Source organism: Bos taurus, chromosome 11 (assembly GCF_002263795.3).
Source record: "Bos taurus isolate L1 Dominette 01449 registration number 42190680 breed Hereford chromosome 11, ARS-UCD2.0, whole genome shotgun sequence".
NCBI lineage: Eukaryota > Metazoa > Chordata > Mammalia > Artiodactyla > Bovidae > Bos > Bos taurus.
This window is the reverse complement of record NC_037338.1, coordinates 82,859,060-82,871,909: the sequence shown is the minus strand read 5'-3', so window position 1 is coordinate 82,871,909 and position 12,850 is coordinate 82,859,060. Positions and strand designations below refer to the sequence as shown.

The 12,850-nt window shown below is 59.0% G+C and overlaps 4 protein-coding genes across 7 annotated transcripts in view; 1 reads left to right on the top strand and 3 right to left on the bottom strand.

The window, feature by feature from the left end:
- The window catches only part of NBAS (NBAS subunit of NRZ tethering complex), a gene marked incomplete in the record, with an annotated part of 468,052 nt that overhangs the window by 335,435 nt on the left and 119,767 nt on the right, over window positions 1-12,850 (bottom strand). Inside the window, 1 exon segment of the mRNA NM_001192550.1 lies at window positions 4,657-4,680. Coding sequence (NP_001179479.1) covers window positions 4,657-4,680 — 24 coding nt within the window.
- On the top strand, window positions 122-4,452 carry BET1L (Bet1 golgi vesicular membrane trafficking protein like). Its single transcript, NM_001034362.2, is given in 4 exon segments — window positions 122-203; window positions 1,358-1,449; window positions 1,689-1,745; window positions 1,873-4,452. Coding segments are annotated over 4 exon segments (336 nt in total). The 5' UTR covers window positions 122-184; the 3' UTR covers window positions 2,041-4,452.
- On the bottom strand, window positions 5,539-9,774 carry ODF3 (outer dense fiber of sperm tails 3). 3 transcript variants are annotated; one of them, XM_024998482.2, is made up of 7 exons: window positions 8,933-9,773; window positions 8,410-8,526; window positions 8,029-8,229; window positions 7,468-7,569; window positions 7,169-7,290; window positions 6,245-6,385; window positions 5,539-5,858 (listed from the first exon to the last, which is right to left on the bottom strand). In XM_024998482.2, the coding sequence occupies exons 2-7, from the start codon at window positions 8,516-8,518 to the stop codon at window positions 5,769-5,771; spliced, it is 765 nt and encodes a 254-aa protein (XP_024854250.1). In that variant the 5' UTR covers window positions 8,519-8,526; window positions 8,933-9,773; the 3' UTR covers window positions 5,539-5,768.
- Window positions 9,947-11,842, bottom strand: SCGB1C1 (secretoglobin family 1C member 1). 2 transcript variants are annotated; one of them, XM_059891502.1, is made up of 3 exons: window positions 11,381-11,842; window positions 10,647-10,746; window positions 9,947-10,112 (listed from the first exon to the last, which is right to left on the bottom strand). In XM_059891502.1, the coding sequence occupies exons 1-3, from the start codon at window positions 11,433-11,435 to the stop codon at window positions 9,992-9,994; spliced, it is 276 nt and encodes a 91-aa protein (XP_059747485.1). In that variant the 5' UTR covers window positions 11,436-11,842; the 3' UTR covers window positions 9,947-9,991. The 2 variants fall into 2 exon arrangements, with proteins under 2 accessions (XP_059747485.1, NP_001193153.1); NM_001206224.1 differs by having other exon boundaries at window positions 9,948-10,112; window positions 10,547-10,746; window positions 11,381-11,435.

The window sequence follows — 12,850 nt, the reverse complement described above, 5'->3', positions numbered from 1 at the left end:
CAAACGACGGAAGAAACGTCAGATCCTTCTAGTTCCCACCGCCGAGTCCGTCGGCCAGATCTCGGCCGGAAGTGGGGGGCCTGAGGCGGAAGGGGTGGGGCCGGGAGCCCCTTCCGGCGACTGCGCCACGTCCGAGGAGGCTGTAATCGAGCGGTGACAGACCCCGGGGTCGGAGCTGGACGCGATGGCGGACTGGGCTCGGGGTGAGCGCGGAACGGCGGAGGCGGATGGCTACAGGGCTCGCCGGGGCCGACTCCGCTGCCCTTAGGAACTGCCTTCGCCTTTCTCCGCGCCACTAGGTGGCGTTGTTGGGAAGACCCTGCGGGCGGGCGTAGTTTGGGAAGGGCGGCCAGGGTGCAGCCCGCCGCGCTGTGGATGAGTCGCTGGGTCCTTGTGGGCGCTCCTGCCCAACTGCTGCGTGAAAATGCGGGGTCCGGATGCCCGCAGTCCCCACCCGTTCCGTCCCTGGGAGATGACTCTGCACAGGACCTCGGCCGGGTCTCCTGGTCGACGGGTCCCGGAGGCTAGGTCCCCTCGGAGTGAGAGCTGCGCGTGATAGGAGGGCCCAAGCATGCCTAGTACCCCACTTGCCCTCTGGGAGTCTCTCTTTTCACCTGCGAAGTGGGATGCTGATTCTTGTTTCGCTGGGCTGTTGTGACTTTTAAGGAATTAATGGTACAATCGGTTGGTAGGACTTGTACACCTCTTATTTTGGGGTTTGCAAATATCCATGGTTCCTAGACTGTGCCCGTTTTTGATGAGTCTCCTTGAAGCATCTGGCCCGAGGCAGATATGCATTCCGAACTTTGTGATAAATAGTTCTCACCAGCCTTATAGGATGGTAATTCTGAATCACCAGGCCCAGCGCCTGTCACGGGCCAGGTCTCAGCAGGTACCAGGCTCTGGGTGACACACAAGACCCTGTGTGGGATCAGTCTCAAGCCCTGTTAGTCTTTCCAAAGTCTTTACCGGAGCTCGTTGGGGCTTATTTTGAGAACAGGTTCTGTGTACCTTGCTAGTGACATCTGCGGCGGGATGGTACAGGTTCTGTCACAGAATGTCTGAGAGCACTGGTTGAACGGAGCCCTTGGGAGGTGCGCGCCCACCATCCCGGCCTGGCCACGTGCCCAGGGCCTGTGCTGGCACACACTGCTGTTTGTACAGTCTGTCTCACGTGTGAAGTGTTGGATCCTGGGCCAGTGTAGGACCTGCTCAACAGTCGCACAAAGGCCCGGTTCCCTTAGACACCTGACTGGGCCAGGTGGGGTTGGAGTCCGAGGCCACAAAGGCTGAGGTACGGGGTCACGGGGATGTTCACGGGCGGAGTCATGCTTTCAGCTTCTCTCTCTCCTCGCAGCTCAGAGCCCTGGTGCTGTGGAGGAGATTCTAGACCGAGAAAACAAGCGGATGGCTGACAGCTTGGCCTCCAAGGTCACCAGGCTCAAATCGGTCAGTGGTGGTCCTCTCCTTTTGCCTCCACCTGGCACCCTGGAGGGGGGATCGGAGGGCGGTAAAGACCTGGATGGGTTTCAGGTAGTTCCGTTCTCCTTGTCCCATCGTGGCACACTTATCTGTGTGCGGCCCAGGTGGCATTTGGATCTCCTGATCCCTGCTGGTCTTGTTGGGGGTCAGGTGCTGGTCACTGTGTTTGTCCTGGGCTGACCCTGTCCCCTCTGTGTCCTGACCAGCTGGCTCTGGACATTGATAGGGATGCGGAGGACCAGAACCGGTACCTGGATGGCATGGTAAGGGCCTGCAGTTTGCAAGTGTCGCGGTCAGCTCAGCGCCCCACCACCTGCTTTGCAGCCCCATCTGTGTGTGTTCGCTGCGGAGTCGCTGGCCTTCGTGACAGTGTTGGAATTTCTCCCCCAGGACTCAGATTTCACAAGTATGACGGGCCTACTCACGGGGAGTGTGAAGCGGTTTTCCACAATGGCACGATCTGGGCGAGACAACCGGAAGCTGCTTTGTGGTGTGGCTGTGGGCCTGATTGTGGCCTTCTTCATCCTCTCCTACCTCCTGTCGAGGGCAAGGACGTGAGCCAGTGGGAGCTGGCTTCTGTGGGTGCCTGGGGCAACCAGGATCTTCCTCTGTCTGGTGTTTTGGGCTCCAGAGAACTTGTTTGCAAAATACTCCTTTGAAATGATGATCATGGCTTAGGAATCTTCTTCCTGCGTGGTTGGGAGCCTCTAACCCAGTGAGCTCACGTTAACTGGTTCTGTGTGTGCAAGGGCCCTATCCCTATGGGGTAGCCAAGGCCCGGCTCCCTCGCCACCTTGGGCTCTAGAAGCCCCAGCAGTGTTGGGTCCAAGCAGAGCATCTGGGAATCCTGGACACGGCCACCTGTGAGCAGCAGTCCTTCCCTCGGCCCTCAAGGTTCTGAACGTCTCAAGGCTCCTCTACGCTGTCTTGGTCTGGATGAGGCTGTGTCTGATGTTTGAGTTGCCTGGAGCTGACACAGGAAGGGGGTGTGGCTGTGAAGCTCAAATCATTGTTGTCACCTCCAACTGAGTGTCCTCAGCCCGGATATTGCAGTTTCTCTGGCCAGGGCTGCTGGTCATCCATGAGCCAGAGAGATTCAAAGGTGCTGCTGAGTGGCCTCTTCCTGCCCTCCAGTCCCACGACTGAAACCAGACCCTCAGGGATGGGCAGGGGGATGTGGATGGAGGAAGGAACTGCAGCCTTGGCTGAAGACTTGGGGTCCAGATCCTGGCAATTTCCCAGCTATGTATCCAGGAGCAGAAACTAATGTTTTCATGGGATTCAGGATCTACCCAGCATCAGAGATCTGTTGCCAGGAGACTAGATCTCTAGAGACAGGTCCATCTGACATTTAAGAGTCAGGCAAGGTGTGAGGCGGGGCTTTTATTGGTGTAGGCAGGAGGTTTCTGGATAATGCCTTTTCTTAGGCCCTATAGGTCACTTTTTGAGGGTTTGTGGGCGGTTTACACTAAGCTAACCCTAGCCCTGCAATGTCTGCCCACCCCGCCCTGGGCCTTCAGTGTCCACTTGGTCAGTCCCCTGCTCCTATGAACTGAACTAACAGGCCCAGCCAAACCAGTGGCTGCTTTGTACCTGACTGTGAGTCCCCAGTCTGCTTGTCTTCCCCTAAAAACCCTCGTAAGAAACAAGTCACTGGCTCTGTCTTTCCCGGTTCCCATTCCCATCTCATGGTTACGCTCCTTACTCGGAGGACTGGTGGCGCACTGTCCAGCTGCCCGCACGCTCGTGCCACGGGTGGTGTATCGGCTCCTCTCGCCACCTCGCGCTCTTCTCTGGCCAGGCGGACCTCGCCTTCTGGCCCTGCCACTCCTGCTGCTCCTCCTCCTCTCCTTTGCTCCGTGCCCAGCAGGCCTGGCCTCTCCTCAGACCCTTGCCACGGAGCCCTTTTCTCTCCACTGCACTTGGCTGGGCCCTTGGCCTTCTGTCACCATCCCTCCAGTGTGTGCTTCTCACATAGTAAGGTTGGCTCACTTGCCTCAGTGTCCCTGGGGCCTGGGTGTTTCTCTGTCCTCCTTGACATTCCTCCACAGGCCCCTGTGGTCATGCCTTGTTCCCCATTCTTCTGTGTGCCACGGCTTTGACTTCATCCTCTGCCCATCTCACAGTGAACCTAGTCATAGGGACTTGTCCACTGGTCACCAGGCTCAGAGCTGTACCCATATAGTGTCTCCATCTGATCACTGCAGGCACAGCAGATACCCACAGACCTGAACTCCGTGGCCCCTGCCTTTTCTCGGCCTGCTAGCCTTGTTTCCTGAGAAAGTGGCTCAGCCAGGGCAGCCCTGCCCCGCTGCCCTGCTCCAAAGCAGACCAGGAATTTGGAGTTCGTGTTTCAGGGTGGTCTTTTCTGAGGAAAGTGAAAGTTGCTCAGTCGTGTCTGACTGTTGGTCACCCCATGGACTGTAGTTCATGGAATTATCCAAATAAGAATACTGGAGTGGGTAGCTTTTCCCTTCTCCAGGGAATCTTCCCATCCCAGGGAACGAACCCAGGTCTTCTGCACTGCAGGCGGATTCTTTACCAACTGAACTGTCAGTGAAGTCCCTTCTATGAGGAGGACTTGGCCGTCTCTGCTGTGTGTTTCCGCTCAGGCTGCCATCTGTGCCTCCCTGCTTCTCCATCTCTATGACTCTTGGTAGCCTTTCCAGCTATTTGGGGTCTGGGTATTTGTTTCTCTGTGTTAGATGCATTCCTGAAGCGGGCATGGAGCTCTGCTGTGCTGTGTCAGCAGGGTTTCCTGTGGGGCCTTCACCCTCCTCCTCCTCAGCCCTGTACACTGAGCACCTAATACTGTGGATAAGTGGGGGTTGCTGACACTGATTGCTGAGACCATAAAACAGAAGGACTTGAGGACCTTCAGTGTCAGGTGTGGACAAACAGCCAGGCTCTGTCCTTTAAGTCAAAGACAAGGCATTTAGCAATAAAAACTTGAAATAAACAGTATCAAAGTAAACATGGCCTTTGGTGTTTTCATTTCGTTGGGAGCTTCAGAAAGTTTTGTCTGGAAATCACCCTGGTCTACAAACTGGCCACAGGCACTGGTGGTCTTTACTCCGCTGCTCTTTTTCTGGGCCCTGCTCTGCTCCTCACTCATCCCCCTGGGCAGGCAGATGTGGGCTTGAGAATTCCTGCTCCTGGACCTTTCTTTGCCCAGGTTTCTGTGACTCAGATGGAAAGATGATAGCATTGCTGCTTCAGGATTAAGGGAATGTATGTGAGTACTTAGAACGAGTAGCCTGCCATGGTCACAGCTCGGTGAGGTCAGCAGTTGTCATGTGCTTTGTACAGCTGCAGGCACAGGTGCAGCAGGGCTGGGGTGTGCCGGCCTTGGACTCCAGGGTACCCCCCTGAAACACCCCTCTTCATCCCCGCTCGGACAGCCCTTCCCTGTCCACACCCTGTCCACACCTCCTGTGCTTCCTGTGTGCTGTGTAACAGACCACCTGCAGGTGTAGTCGCAGTGGGGTTATGTCTCATGGGGACTGCTTGTGTTTGAGACAGACGGTTCTCTCTGCTTTAGGATGTTAGTTACAGCCTTTTGGAGACAAGGCTGGCACTACCACCCCTGAAAGCTCAACACACGTCTGCAGGTGGTTGCAGAATGGGAGCTGAGGGCCCACCTGGCTTCACTGCCTTGCTGTGTGCTGAGCTCACGCACAACGTGGTGGCTGATGGGAGGATGAGCAAAGAGAAGGGGGGTGTCCAGGCAGAAACCCTTTGTATGTTGAGTGGCCTGGCTTCAGAAGTCAAGTAACAGCATGATTATTCAGGATGGTCACAGGCTCTATTCTAGAATCCAGGGGAGGGGCACAGACTCCATATCGCAGCAGCGAAGAGTCAGTCTCACAGGGAGAAACCATCTGGAGGGACCGTCTGGAGGATACAACAGAACGTGGAGGGCAGGGATGGAGGCAGAATGAGCCCTTCTCTCAGCTCAGATCCCAGGCCCTGGAACCTAACATGGGATGGTGTGATCGACTATGGGGGCCTCTTTCTGGAAAAGCTGGATCCTCCCCCAAGAGAGACCATTGCTAGTAGAATCCATGATTTTATTATATATCTGGGCACAGCAAGAAACAAGGTTAGCAAATGGGAACACATAGAAAAAATAACTGATTGCAATTGTCCAAAGAAGCATGCTCTGCCCTCCAGGGCCAGGCCAGCTGCAGCCCAGCTGGAGGAGGAGGCACCCACAGCCCTCAGCTTGGGGAATCTGTTGGTGGGGCGACGTGCAGAGGCTTCCGGCAGTGGGGGCGGGGCCGGGGCTAGTCCACATCCACGACCAGGGGCGTCATGTAGTCAGAGTGTTTGATGCCAAAGGAGACGACAGGGGCGCAGGGCCTGGTCATCGTCACCTGGGAGAGGAGTGGCGGTGAGGAGCCGGCGCTGCCGCCCCACCCCGCAGGCTCTGCCCTCACGGGCCGGCGCTGCCGACGGTGGTTTTGCTGTAGCCCTGGAACCCTGGGCCAAGGTGGCCAGCAGGAAGTCCACTCCGCCAGGCTTGACTGCAGAGCCTGGGTGTGGTGAGCGCTCGGCAGTGCTCACCATCCTGTGTCTGGGGGTCTGGGAACACCAAGCCCGCCAGCGGGGGAGAAGGCTGCTGCTGGAACGCGCGTGTCCTGAGGGTACCCGGCCACCGTGACCCTTGCAGGCTTGCAGGCCCTTCCCCGCACCACCCCTCTGAGCCACGTCACCCCCACCTGCTCCCACCCCACCCGTCTAGGCCGTGCTCTTGCCACACCTTCTCAGGGCTGTGGGCTCCTGGTCCTGGCTTTAGGGTCTTGTCCCCTGGAGGCTCCACCCGGGCAGCCATGGTATACTGTGGAGCCTTGAACTTAGTCACCTGGACATCAGTCTGGCGGTAGGCTGCGGGACCTGGGGTCTGCAAAGTGAAAGAGGCTCAGACAGGCTTGGCCTGCCAGAGCGTGGGGCCTCCAAGGGCAGGGGCTGGCACCAGACACTGGGTTTCAGGCCCCAGGTCACTGTGTGTCTGTGTCCGGGGCCTCTTCTGTCTCCAAACAATGGCCATACCGTGGGACAGCGCTCCAGTGCTGTGGGCCCTGCTCTGTGTGGACGTCACTCTCTTCAGCCTCACCATGGCAACGACACCCCAGTCTGCGCCAGCCCCAGACTTTCCTTTCCATGAGTGTGTGTGAAAGAGGCCCCTTCCCAACTGGGGACGCAAGGGCCATGGGCTGGGCTGGTGAGGTTGGCAGTGCTGTGATGCCAGCCTCGCCAGGCTCCCAGGCACACAAGCACCTCAGGGCTTGGCGCTGGTTATTTCTGGAGCCAAGCCCTCCTCCCCCAAACACGTCACAGCTCGTTTTCCTCCTTCTGCTCAGCTTCTCCCTGCGCGCTGCGCTGTCTCAGACTCTCCTCGCCTTTCAGGCAGCGCCCACGTTGCTTTCGTCACTCCTCAACACTGTGAGCCTCCTGCCCGAGTCTTAACCTTTCACCCTGTCCCCCGTCTGCCCCTCCTCACCTCTGGAATGTAGCCCAGTGAGGGTGGGGCCAGATAGGTGGCAGGCTCCCAGAGGAGGAAGAGCTTCAGAGTTTCAGGAGGATGGGGGCCAGGCTGGTAGGCCCTGGGGTCTAGGGGAAGGGACCAGACGGGCCATCTCTCTAGGGGGTAAGCAGTGCTGTGCCCCAGCCTGGTGACCCTTGCCTTGTGCAGGTCGTCGCTGAAGCTGCCCAGCTTGCTGCGGCCCTTGATGGAGAAGGAGGGCTGGGAGACCTTGCCGATGGTGTGGGGACCCATCACCATGGGTAGCATGTAGGCTGCAGGGCCTGCAGATGCACCAGTGTCGAGTCTCAGGCTGGACAGAACCCTGTGCCCGATTCTCCACTGGCTTCTTCCCTGGGCTTTCCACCTCCAGGAGACCAGCCATCAGGGTGGCCCCCCTCACCCACCCTACCCAGGGTCCCCAACCCAGTCAGCCATGGGCCACCGAGGCTGCTGCGGACCTGGGGTGCTGTCCACTCGGAAGGTCTTGGTTCGGGCAGAAATGGAGTGGCTGGGCGCCGAGTCGAACACATGCTTGGTAGATTTCTCTGGAAAGTAGTCGCCTGGGATGGGGTGGGGGAAAAATATGGGTGCTGGAGGGTAAGGACGATCCTACAGATCAAAACAGGTGATCAAAACAGCCTGGTGCTGGTCAGCTCAAGGAGGACCCACAACGTGGCAGGTGTGGGGCCTTGGGCCCCAGTGAGAGACAACCGTGGTTTTGCAAGGGGTGTCCGGTATGAAAACTCTGGTTGCAGGAGTTAGAGAGACAGGGGCCTGGAGAGCGAGTCTGATGTGGGCCTGGTGTGGTGACTCAATCAGACAAGGAAGGCCCTCAATCAGAGTTGCGCACCAGAGTTTCAGAGGCTGCACTGGGTCCCAGCTCCCCACCAGGCCCGATGTTGCCCTGTTGTGAGGAGAAGGTGGGTTGGGAGGGTGAGGACGGCTGCACCCCTCACTCACTCATGCCCCTAGGTTTGCAGAGGCTTGGGCAGGGCTGGGGCTGAGCCAGGGGCCCTCACCAGGGCCAGGGGTCAGTGTGGTCTTTGTGTGGTAGCGCCCCAGGATGGAGTAGGCGGGGCCAAGATCCTTGCCAGTCCTCAGTATCTTGGGGTTCACGCTGTAGCGGGGCCCTGGGGAGCAGTTCTCTGCCAGGAGCATGGGAGCCCCACGGAAGCTGTAGGCTGGTGCACGCAGCTTGGTGGGTGTGTGCTTCACAAAGCCTGTGGGGCAGGGATTCTGAGCGGCCTGGAACCAGACCGTGCGCTTCCCCCCAACCCCCCATCGACCCTAGAGGAGTTGATGGGCTGGGAGTGAGAGAGGAGCCCAGGCCCACCCCAGGCCCACCCCAGACCTGGCATCTGTTTCCCCTGCCCCGCCCTCCCAGAGTCCCAAGGGCTTACCCGTGGTGGGTGGAATCAGGTACTTGGGTCCAGGGCTGCTGTAGAGGGCCATGATGGGCCCCCGGGGACGATGGGGCCTCCAGGTGCCCACCCATACCTCCTCCGCCATGACTGGCTCTGTCCGTGGATGGGAGGGTGACCGAGTGCTGGAAGGCCTGGGCCCTCCACCCCCGTCACTGCCTTTGCCTGCCTGATGGGCAGAGCTGCAGGCACTGTGCCTCTGCAGTGGGGTCTCGACTTGGGGCCCAGACGGAGGGTCACTGGGAGCCTCTGCTTAGAGCAGTGGGTTGGCTCTGCTGCACCCCCCCAAGAGGAGGAGCATCAGAGCCTCACAGACAAGCCCACGAAGCTCTCTGAGTGCTTGTGGACCTGCCCACAGCGGCTCTGAGGGGGTCTGGGCAGGTTCCTCCTGCTCAGAGGACTCTGAGTGTGACTGGGTAAGGAGCAGTGGACAAAGATGGGGAACTTCTTGCATGAGACTTGCCCTGGAGTGGGGAGGGGGCCGCTCTGGAGGGGCCCTCACCTCTTCGGTCTGGGAGCAGCACTCAGAGCGACCTATGGACTGAGCCTTCTCAGAGGTGGTCCCGTCGCACCAGCCTTGGTGCCAGGGTGTTCCAGAAAAGGAGCATGGAGAGGAAGGCCTCCCCTCTCCCCCTGGGGGCGTCAAGAATTGGGGAAGTGTCCCTGCCTCTGAGCTCTAGAATGTGGCTCTGTGGGATGGTGGATTCTAGATCACTGTCTATGTGATGGAGACAATGGCCTCAGCCCGCGAGACCTCCACCCACACCATGGCTGGCTCAGTACCAAGACTTTTCTTTGCTCTTCTTTGCAGGGTTCAGGGTAGAGTGCAGAGGACTGGCACAGTGAGGCAAGGAGTAAGGTTGTTAGGGGCAGAGCTGAAGCTGCTCAATCCTGCCCCCAGTTGAGACTACTGGCCTGGGGAAACTGAGGCACAAGAAGGCTGTTGAGGGTCCAGGGATCCAGGAGAGGGCAGGCCTGCCCTGGTTTGGGGGCAGGTGTTGGCATGGGGAGCTGCTGAGGGGCCTTCCTCTGACACTGCTCGCCCCGACCACGCGGACCCTGAGCGTCCTCACCGGCAGAATCCTCCTGGGGCTCCAGCTGGGACTTTGTCTCTTTCCTTGAGTAACTTCTCAACCCCGGACCCATGTCATGTATGCATTGTGCACATTTATTGTCTCAAAATGGTAACCTTCAGACGTAGAGCGCCCCCACCCAGCCTGTACCCTCAGCCCTGGCCACTGCCTCTCTCTGGGGCTCTCTGCCGCTCCTTGCTCTGAGCCCCTGCCCCTGCGTCTGCCTCTGCAGAGCTTCTTGTGTCCAATGCCTCCCTGCATCTACATGTCTGCCTACATGCTGGCTTGCTTTGTCTACTTCCTTACAAGGGAGTCTGCCTGGACTTTGGTTGGTGGGTCTGCCCTCTATGTGGGGTTACTTACACATGTGTGCTCCACTCACATGACCCTGTGTATGGGAGTCTGTAGTGTCCCTGAGGGTGGGGAGAGAGAGGAGCCAGAGCCTGAGCTACAGGAGGCTTTATTGATTGGACGACTTGAGGATAAATTCATGCATATGGAAGTGGTAGGGGTGCTGTCATCATGGCTGCTTGTGTAGCTGGTCCCATGGCTGCTTGGAGCCACATCTGGGGTCCACTAGGCATCGTCCTGACCGCCCAGCACTTGCACCTGCAAGGCAGATGCGTGTGGGCCAAGGGCCTGGTGGCTCCACGCCCAGTGATCAGTAACTGGAGAGCACAGCCCCATCAGGCAAACAGGCCCAGGCCTGCCTCTGCACACTGCAGCCAGTCCCCTCCCAGCCGCTGGGGAAGCAGGGTGTGTTCATGTGCTTGCATGTGTGTGCAGAGGTGAGCGTGTGCGTATGCACGTATGTGCACGTAGGGGGAGGCTGAAGGCTGATGTGGGCGGTGAGGTCTAGGATGTCCTCCTCTGCTGGCGGAGGTGGGGAAGGTGTCTGTGGGATGGTGGGGCGTGGGGTTGCTATACTGGGTGCGCGATGAGGGGCTATGGCATTTAGTCAAGGGCCTAAGGAATAGGGCTGTGGGTCCTGCCAGGGTTGCAGGCCTTTAGGGAATGGGTGCCCCCCACCCCGGCCACAATACCAGCAGCTTGACCAGCTCCGCCTTGTGCATGGGCTGTAGGCCGTCTATGCAGGACTTGAGCTCTTCCATTGCTGCCTTGGCATCTGCATTGATGTTGTACCTGCTCAGGGGCCCCTCATAGAGCTCCTCCGTGGACCCCACCAGCAGCGTTTGCAGGAAGTCCATGAAAAGCTCTTCGGTGTCTTCCCCTGTGGCCAGCCCTGTATTGCGGGGGTGAGATGATGCCAGGACAGGACTCTTCCCAACCCCAGCCCCAGACTTCCCACCTCCAGCCTCAGTGGTTCTCCAGACCCTCCCCATCAACACCCACCCCACCTGCCCCAGATTTTCCTCCACAACATCCCCCAATTCCACCTGCCCTCAGATCCCTCCCGTTACCCTAACCTCAGCTGCCTCTTTTCACTCTGGGCTCCCTGGAATCACTGAGGAAGGAAAGCCAAGCCTCTGATGTGGTGGGAATTTCCCCTTCCTGTGAGGTTGGCTTACCTGGAGCTTTGATTGGGGTCAGGGTCAGCCTGAGTTGGGCTGAGTTGGTGACATTGGGCTTGGTGGTGACACAGGGGCTGAGACAGAGGTTGAAGCTGGGCTGGGGTTGGGGCCAGTTGGGATCAGTCTACGGTTGGGGTAGGGTTGCCTGGGGACTGGGGTCAGCAAGGGCACCAGGGTCATTGCCCATGTCCACGTTCTGTGATGGAAGTGGGTCGGGGTGCCTGAGAAGGAGGGCATCAATCACTGCAGGGCCAGTGCCTGGAGATCTAGTTTCCGAGGTTCCCACCTGCTCCTCTGGCCCCAGCCTCCCGAATGTGCTGGAAGCCCCTGTCAGTGCAGACTCACCGCAGGTGCAGAGCACGGTGAGAGCTGCTAGCAGGAGGGCGCTGCTTCTCTTCATGGCGCAGAGCGGCGGTGACTCATGAGCTGCCTTGCTGGCTTTATGCCTCACAGGCCAGTCTGGGGGGTGGGTCCAACCTGCTTGTCAAGGCCTGGCCAGTGAGAGCACAAGAAGGGCAGCTGGGGGTGTGTCCTCACCCCCTGCCCTTAGTGGGTGCCAAGCAGCAAGGGGCCCAGGGTGCTCTGTGAGGGCTGGTTGGCAAACCGTTTGGGGTGCCTGGACATACGTAGGGGGGCAAGGTGAGCCTGGTCAGTGAGGAAGGAAGGGACGCTGAGCGCCTCTAGCCTTGCTTGGCTTGTGGCTGAGAGTGGCAGGCTCTTGGGCTGGGCCCAGGCCCAGGCCTTTCTTTTGGAGTGGAAAACCCCCTCCACTCAATGTGCTTCGTGGACCAGTACTGAGCTCTGAGCCCTGAGATAGCCTGAAGATCTCCACTGGGGAGGGGGTGGGTGCAGAGGGGTGGGGCACTCCTGAGGGCTTCCTGGGTCTTACAGATTGAGTGCTGGGAGATGGGCCCAGGGCCACAGGAGGCCTGAAGTGGGCAGCAGCCTCCAGGGAACAGAGGGTGGGCCTGAGAGTGACCGAGCGGCGAGGAGCTGGACTGTCTCTGAGGCCTGGTGTGATGACCAATATCACTGCGGGGAGCAGGGAGGGGCTGCTCTGACTTAGCTTCCTTCGGTGGTCCTCCAGCCTGGGGAAGTCCAGGGTCTGGGGGAGACAGTCCAGTGCTGTAATGGAGACATGGGCTGGGCCGCCTGGGCCCCTGACCTGATCTCCCAGGAGCAGCGCTGACCCTCCTGCCCGGGGCCCGGCCCCTCTTCTCCTGTCCCATGCTGCCACCTGGCGGCCCATGGCATCCAGCAGGACAGCCCACTCTCCCGCACGGTCTCTGCAAGGACCCACGGTTTCCGCCCTACCTGAACCCGGGGACCCTGCTCAGAATCGACTCGTGCCGTCACCAGGCCCCCAGGGCGGCTCCGTCCGGGTTGGCCACCTGCCCTGTTTCTCTCCCTGCCTCTCACGTGCCTCTAACTGGTCCTGAGTCTGTCACAGACCCCAGACCCTTGTCCTGCATCCTCTGAGCACTTAGAGCTTCTCATCCATTTGGCCGTCTGTTTATCACAAGCAGTCTGTAATCCCCTTGCTAACGTGAAATGAAACCCATAGATGATATAACCTACTTGTACACATAGTTCCAAGAGTTGAGGAGAAGCAACCTGTAGTGAAGTCATCTGTAACAAAACAACGTGGCTGTATGGGTGAGACTGCAGTCAGCAAATGTGAGCCCCATCCTGTCCCCACGGCCCGAAGGATCTAGTCAGTGGGACAGCCCTTGCTCTGATTGCGCTCCGATGGACCCATCACCTTCTTTAACTTTGTGGTCCTCGGGCTGCTTGCCAGGTCACCTGGAGAGACGT